The sequence below is a fragment of the Papaver somniferum genome, unplaced genomic scaffold (assembly GCF_003573695.1).
Source record: "Papaver somniferum cultivar HN1 unplaced genomic scaffold, ASM357369v1 unplaced-scaffold_10, whole genome shotgun sequence".
In the NCBI taxonomy this organism is placed as follows: domain Eukaryota; kingdom Viridiplantae; phylum Streptophyta; class Magnoliopsida; order Ranunculales; family Papaveraceae; genus Papaver; species Papaver somniferum.
In genome coordinates this window covers 15,440,596-15,449,391 of record NW_020618825.1, presented here as the reverse complement: position 1 = coordinate 15,449,391, position 8,796 = coordinate 15,440,596, and the positions used below count along the sequence as shown (strand labels likewise).

General features: G+C 33.2%; 1 protein-coding gene across 1 annotated transcript; it reads left to right on the top strand.

The window, feature by feature from the left end:
* Window positions 1–6,365: 6,365 nt before the first annotated feature.
* Window positions 6,366–7,917, top strand: LOC113326435 (premnaspirodiene oxygenase-like). Its single transcript, XM_026574167.1, has 2 exons — window positions 6,366–7,196; window positions 7,306–7,917. The coding sequence occupies exons 1-2, from the start codon at window positions 6,366–6,368 to the stop codon at window positions 7,915–7,917; spliced, it is 1,443 nt and encodes a 480-aa protein (XP_026429952.1).
* Window positions 7,918–8,796: the final 879 nt, after the last annotated feature.

The window sequence follows — 8,796 nt, the reverse complement described above, 5'->3', positions numbered from 1 at the left end:
GAAAAGTCAATGAGCAGCATTGACATTTTGTCCGAGTGACCTTTCATCTCCAATAAGAGATTTACATCATGTAAAATTCTTTCTCCACCAGCAGGCATACCAACACCGAATTGGAAATCACCTAAGTAAGAATTCATGTCCTTCCCAACAGAGAAAGCCGCCACTTTGGAAACCAATCGACGCCAAACCGCGCCAACTGCAATGGGCCTAAGACCACCCCCGAGTTTAAGCAACGGTGTCAAAGGTGCACTAACAATGAACACGCCTAAATCCACAGGGCATTTTCCATCCAACCAAAGGTTGACAACCCCAAAAATCGAAGAAAGTAAATCTTCTGCCACGGCAGCCGCTGCTCCACTCAACACGTCCACTAAATGCTGCGCCCTTAAGCCGTCACAACCACAAGAAGTCCCTTTTGGGAAGCTTTTAATAGCTCCCAAAACAGCCCTGGAGCTAAAAATGAATTTTTGAAATTCCATAAAAATAATATTTTAAAATAAAAGTTAATCATTTATCAACAATGCTAATGTATTTTAATGATAAAATTTTTATTCTAGTTTTAAGTGTGGGGAAAACTAATTTTTATATAATATTAAAATTTACATTAAAACCTATTTATTAAAAAAATCATACACATATATAAAGATAATACTATAAATTTAATAAATATAATATGAATAATTAATATTTTTATCTAAGTATAATTATTTGATATTTCGAATCAAAAATTAATTTAAATATTATATATATATTTATTTATTTTAAAAAAATAGATTTAGAATACAATATAAAAAATAATTTATTTAGTTTAAATAATAATTTATTTATTGTTACTAATATAAAAATTATTAATAACAAAAATATAATTATTAATATTAATATCATTTTAATAGTATTATATTTTTTAATGTTATATATATATTTTTTATTATTATATTATAAATAATATTTTAATAGTATTATATTTATATTATAATAGATATAATATTTTTAATAAATAACTTTTACAATATTAAATACTTTTATAATTTTTTAATATTAAATAGATAATATTTAGGTAAACTTTAGAAATAAATATATGTTAAAAATATTAAAATAATATAATTATCAATTTCTTTCATAATCATGCCAAACACATCAAGTTGGAAGGATGGAATTCATTTTCAAGGTAGTTTGAATTGTAGGTAGTTAGAACTCCATAAATTTCTACTCCATCAATGCCAAACACAACCTTAGACAACTACATTGTGTATTCTCTAACTCTCTCTAGAAAACTATAGTATTTAATGTTATATATATATTTTTTATAATTATATTATAAATAATATTTTAATAGTATTATATTTATATTATCATAGATATAATATTTTTAATAAATAACTTTTACAATATTTTAGTATTAAACACTTTTATAATTTTTTAATATTAAATAGATAATATTTAGGTAATCTTTTGAAATAAATATATGTTAAAAATATTAAAATAATATAATTATCAATTTCTTTCATAATCATGCCAAACACATCAAGTTGGAAGGATGGAATTCATTTTCAAGGTAGTTTGAATTCTAGGTAGTTCGAACTCCATAAATTTCTACTCCATCCATGCCAAACACAACCTTAGACAACTACATTGTGTATTCTCTAACTCTCTCTAGAAAACTATAGATTCCATATCGCAAAACTATATTAACCCATCACCGTATAAACCTCCTTACATAGTAGTCACAAGGATCCCAAGTAAAGTTACCCTTTAAGTAAAATTAGGTCCCAAGTAAATAGTGGAAATATTAGCCTCCAAGTATTTTCTTAAACATGTAAGCCCTAAATAAGCTTTACTAATCGAATGGGAAGACCAATTAGGAAATACTTGCACAAGAAGAAAATCCCTAAAATAGGATTTTTAGGTTGGTTTCGGAAATTCCCGGACCCATCCAAAACTTCGAAAATATTCACAATTCTCCAGCTTGTCGAAGTCTCAGAAATCTTCATTTGGATAAATATTTCACTAATCTGAGCCGATTTTCTAACCACGTAAATCACCTCAGCATCCAAAAATACCTCAATGACAAGCATACTAGATCAGTGAGCAACTTAACCCCTAAACGACCGAAGTTAAAAATTGCCGCCCAAAAATATGTATAAGTATATTTTTAGTAAAACAAAACTTCTTCATCTCAAAAAATCCAAACTCAATTTTTCTTCAAACAATAACAATAAATTTCTCTTTATCATGAGCATATCCACGTATATGCATAACGAGATAAAAATTAATCAAACATACCAAGCTTCACAAATCATTAACTTGTGAACAAATTAATGTACCACAGACTCCAAAAGTTTACATACCAATCTTCCCAACTAAATCAAGTAACCTCAAACGAAACTGGATGTGACAAATTAATGTCCTTCATCCATCAAATCTCTAAGAAAGTATCCGGTTTCGACTTTGTGCAATTAGTTAAGCCGTTACACTAAAACTAACATGACTAAGGTAGAAATATGATTATCCACGGAGAAAATAATTCATAACAATCACATTGTGTCTCGTGCATATCTTTTAGTCATCCTTATCCCAAACATGTACCAAATAATCATTTAAAACGAGATCTGGAAATTCATCCTCTCGAAAAATACGAAGGACCCAAATCCACCAAGTCGTTTTCTTAACCTTAGGCAACTTTACTGGCTCCCAATTAACCATCCAAACCAATGTTACGCTCACCTATTGTCCTTTTACTCTTAAAAAACCGTAATAAGTTCCTAAGTAAATAAGCAAGACAATATTGATATCTTCTCGTGCTAAGAAGAGAAGCAAAATGATGATAAAACTAAATTGTTGCTGAATAGACTTCTCAACGGAAATCCATGATCTCATCTTCTACCGCCTTAGATACTATTGACTTAAAATCTCAGTATTTGTAATAGATAAGAAAACGAGCACACTGCTCTATAAAAAAAAAAAACCTTTGAAAACACCATCACTGTTATAACATATAACTCTCTCAATCGAGGTTTCAAAACTGATCAAGAATTACAAACACAACTTCTGAAACACTAAATAAAAAAAACCTTTTTTCAACACTAACACCAAAACTATTTCCTATTACGAGAAACAAAGTTGGCCACCAAAACTTGATCACTATCCAAAAATATTCAATAAAAGGTTCACAAGATAACACACTGAAAAATTATCTCCAAACTAGTCCAAGAAACTTAAACAACATGCATTGTTCTTTCTCCAAGTAGTATGAGATAAAATCATTATCTACCTAAGACAATAGAATTGTACTAAAAATTGTGAAATGCCAAACGATACCATGTTTTTCTCAAACGAGTCTTCAATTCAGAATATGAATGTATCAACACTAAAAGATCAACTTGTTTCTCAAAACAGTTTGCACTTTAAACCACTTCAATGATTACTCAAAGATACATTATCAAAAGCCTCCGCCGAAAAAAATCACCGAAACAAAGGTCACAACATTTATCTCAGAAAAAATAAGAGAGATGCCTAAACATCCAAATGGATGCCACTAAACATATAATGTTTATGTAGTAATGATAACCAAACCTGCAGTCACATTGCTTTCCAAAGGTACAAATCCTTCGAAGCTATTCACAAAATTGTAAACTTACAAATTTTACCAAGTAAGACTCAACACAACAAAAATACTCTTTTCTCAATCATATGCCTAAAACGCATATGATACATCTTGTGTTGAGCAAAAAGATTTCTTATTGAAAAATAAACTATACCTCCACCACAACTGGAATTTCTCCATAGGAAGTCCAAAAATACCACGTCTCATCAAACAATCATCACATTTAAATTTACTTGTAGTCATACGCAAAAAGTACCAAATGAAATCAAACTCCGCGAAACTGAAGCATGTTGATCTTGATAACGGTTTTTAAAGAAAAAAAATGACATCAATTTGAATAACTTTTCTGATATAAAATTACTAGGGAGCTTTCGATGCAAGGAAATTTGTAAAGTTCTAAAATAGAAATAAAAAAAACATATGAATATTAAAATTGTAAATATTATTCAGCTTCACTCCTCGTGATTTTCAGTTTGAATTAAAAACAGCAAAAAACTGAACTACGAACTAAATTGGAATTAAGAAGGTGCAAAACGTGTCGGCCCAACACAGCCCAGCCCACGAAATCACGTGATTAACGTGCTGTGTTGTGCCATAGATTAATACGTGTCGTGTTGTGCAGTGTTAGAAGGCGTGCTATGATGTGTTGTGCCAGAAAAATAAACGTGTTATGCTGTATTATGTTGTGCCAAGCATATTTATTTTAATTTTTCCGATATAGATATTTTCTAAATATTTAAATATTATATGTGTTGTTATGAAAATAAGTCGAAATAGAAATAATTGACTAGAATATTTTTTTTTTTTATGAATATACATAAAATATGATGTATTGTGACATGTTAGACTGTCCCAGTGCTGGCACATCACAATTTACTTCTCTACCCAAGGGGATTGATAGAGAGAAGGTGTATGTTTTTTTAACTTAAAACTCTATAAATGGACTTGTCACCCAACATTGCCGACAAGTATATGTGAAGAATCAAACTTATTTGACTGGCCGCCTGGCCTTCTTTTTTAAAAAAAAAAATTATCGATCGATCGAGAGAGAAACAACAAATAAGAAATGAACAGATGGAACGCTTAATCATAGTTGTTCCTGAATCCTAATCGGCTAATCTTAATGTAAAAGACCGTAAATAATAGAAAAAAAAAATGACTAGTTATCGATAGTTTGACCAAACAAACTATAGATATATCTAGGCACAAAGGTGGAGAGAATGGAAGAAAGGGCCACCTTTCTAACTGACCATCGCAATAAACTCATTGTCATTTTAGGAACATTTGTAGGGAAAGTGTTGCTGGAATCAGGAAATCCTCCGTCCACCACTAGATTATGTCCATTGATGCAAGCGGACTCGTCTGAAGCAAGAAATAGCGCAGCCTCGGCGATATCTTTAGCCTTCAAACGCATATTCTTCAAATTCGTAACAGAAGACATATGTTCTTCAATCAACTCCGGATCTAACCGAAATTGTGTTATTCCAGGGATGGCACATGTCATTGGTGTGCCAACTCCGAAGGGAGATACAGCATTCACTCTAATCCCATATATCGCAAGCTCGTGAGATGCTGACCGAACCACACCCAAAAGTGCGTGTTTTGATGCTGTATAACCTACTGGTCCTAACCCAGCTCGTGTTGCCCCTGCACTTGCCGTACATATGATTGATCCACGAATATTGCATGCGACCATAACGCGACCTGCATGCTTTATCATCGCTACACCACCGCTGACATTAACATCCATTGTTTTCACAAATGCTTTCGTGTCCAAAACAAGAATACCGGTCAATGATCCTAAGATACCTGCATTGCTATACACAATGTCGAGTGTACCATATTTCTCTAACGTGTAAGCCACAGTCTCTTCAACTTGCTTTTCATCAGTAACATCACTGTGTTTGTAACTAGATCTCTCAGGTCCAATTGATGCTACAACTTGATCACCTAATTCATCTTGGACGTCTGCAATTACAACAAATGCACCATTTTCAACAAATAACCTCGCTGCTGCCTCACCAATTCCACCCGCTGCCCCGGTAATGATAGCCACTCTACCCTCTAACCTATATCCATCCATAGTTAAAAGAACAAATTAAATATCAGTCGATAACTAACGTTACTGATCAACATAAATAAAACAATTTGCAGTTTCTAATAATGGAAATGAGAAACTAATTAGTACCTTAGTGTAGACATGCTTAAAATCCCAAAATGCTCCTGATGAATAGATAGATGGTTAGGGTATACTCTACAAACTTTTCTGCAGCTTGTATAAAACTTGTTTCCTTATTTGATAAGAATTGCATATTGTTTGCACAATTTGTATAACTTTAAATCTATAAACAAAGTTATCTCTTTATTTGAAAATGTGAATTGCATCACCAATTACCAAGATACATGACTTTCATAATGAACTGCATTCTTTCCCTAGTAATAAGAAAACAATTAAGTTCGCTAGAAACGAGAAATGCCATCAGCCAGAAACCCGGTAAGGCGCGCATGTGCCATGTTACATGGAGAAAAATGAACGATATTATTATATACTCTGGCTAATTGGTTTCTTTGCACTTTTTTAATTTATTGTTATAAAAGAGGACACCCCCTTAAGTCTAGTTGTGAAGCCAAAGAAGAGAGTTTTAAGTTAAAAATATAAAAATTCTTTCCAGCTATCTCCAAACTACCAGCAGCTTTGATGGATCTCCAGTTCTCTTCAATTATACTTCTTTTATTAGTTTTCCTAATTCCCTTTTTGTTCATGGTCTGGATGAACCGAAAAACATCAACCAACAACAAATTGCCTCCAGGGCCAAGAAAACTACCTCTTATAGGAAATTTGCATAACATGTTAGGCTTGCCGCACCGTACACTCAGAAATCTGGCCAAGAAATATGGACCCCTTATGCATTTACAACTCGGTGAATTTTCTGTTGTCATCGTCTCTTCACCGAGAGTTGCAAAACAGATAATGAACACTCGCGACTTGCTTTTTGCGGATAGGCCAGAATTTTTGGTTGGAAAAATTACAGGATACGATTCGACTGGTATAGGGCTTTCTCGCTATGGTGATTACTGGAAGCAACTACGAAGGATTTCTGCGATGGAGCTCCTTAGTGCCAGTAAGGTTCGGTCATTTAGATCACTAAGGGAGGAAGAAGTGTCGAGTATGATTCAATCAATATCATTGAAACCCGGGTCACCCATCAACTTGAGTGAGAAAATTAGATCCTTGAGCAATGACATAATCTGCAGGGCAGCATTCGGTAATAAATGCAAAGATAAAGAAATGCTCATATCAATGTTACATGAAGTTGCTAGATTGGTAGGTTTCGCCTTTGAAGATCTATTCCCGTCACTGAAATTGCTTCATTTTATTGGTGGAATGAAACAGAAACTTACGAGGATACATAAAAAGATCGACATGTTTCTTGAAGAAACGATCGAAGAACACAGAAGGGATAAATTATTGACTAGTAGTACTAATGATGGTTATTTAGAGGAAGATTTTGTAGATGTACTTCTTCGGGTTCAAGAGAGTGGCGAGCTTAAGGTTCCACTGACAATCGACAATATTAAAGCTGTCATTGCGGTTAGTACATTCTACAAGTTTGTTTCATTTTAATTATGAAATGCATGCATGAACGTAAGTGCTCGCATTACTTTTAATTATATATTCGATTTTGGTTATTTCTTTTCAGGATATATTTGGAGGAACGGATCCCGTAAGCACTACAATAGAATGGGCCATGTCAGAACTTCTGAAAAAACCAAGTATTATGTTGAAGGTACAAACTGAGGTGAGACAAGTCTTCGGCCGGAAGAAACAACTTGATGAAACGGACATTCAGGAACTGGAATACCTGAAGTTAGTAATAAAAGAAACCATGAGACTACACCCCCAAGCTCCACTCTTATTTCCAAGAGAAAGTAGGGAGAGATGTGAGATTGATGGGTATGATATCCCGGAAAAACCAAAAGTGTTTGTCAATGCATGGGCTATAGGAAGAGATCCAGAATATTGGAATGACGCTGACGAATTTGAACCAGAGAGGTTTCGTGGTAATTCAGTTAATTATATGGGCACGCATTTTGAATATATTCCTTTTGGAGCAGGTAGGAGGATGTGTCCAGGGATTTCTTTCGGCTTAGCTGTTGTGGAACTAACACTTGCTCAATTACTTTACCACTTCGACTGGAAGCTCACTATAGAAGGGAAACCAGAAGATCTAGATATGACAGAGAGTTTTGGAGTAACAGCTAGAAGAAAATTTGATCTGTTAGCGGTTCCCACCCCTTACATTCCTTCATGATTTGTGATGCTGTTGACAATAAGTACATTTTGTTTTTCCTTATTTTTTTCCCTGGTTTTATGTTCCCTTTCATGTTTTTTTTTTTTTTTTTTTCTTTTTACTAATAAAAATTCTACTTAGTGAGTTCAACAAAAAAGAAAAAAAAAAATACTTATTCCAATCTCTTATATTGCTTCATGATTTCGTAAAGTACCAACACTAGCTAATTAATGCTCATTTCATCTCTTTTCTTCCGCGGTATTCATGCAAGGTATCAAAACTGGCCATTTTCCGGAAAATCTTAGCCATGAATACCCAAAAAGGATATTAGAATCATAATTTGAATTCTTGGTTATTAGAATAGTATCTAACTTTGCTTGTCTTCTGGACCCCGAAATTCAAATCCAATAATTAATTAACCAATTATGTGATCTCAAAAGAAATACTTATTTGCAAGACAAGAAAAAAGAACTAGGCCGAAACTTGAAAGAACATGTTATAGTTATCTAAAACAATAAACGGATAAACTCTATCTGTCACTACCCATAGCAGAAAGAATAAAAGTCCGTGCCTCATTCTACCAGTGCGTCTAAGTGCACCACCTCTAAACCGGGGTGCACATTCCTCCCTTTGTTATAGGCTGATCACTAATTCTAATTATTTATTTTCTTCGTTATTCTTAATATTATAATTAGATAAAATTACATTGAAAAACTGGTAAACTTAAAAACTAGGCACATATTTACACCTCTCTCTTCTTCCTGTTTATCTCTTCTTCCCGTTTATCTATGACTCGACATCATATTTTCTTCATGGCTCTCTAAAAACACCAAGTCAATTTCTAATTTATGCCTCCCATTTTTTCCAAGATCGCTTCCACCCATCTGTAATTTTGCTTCT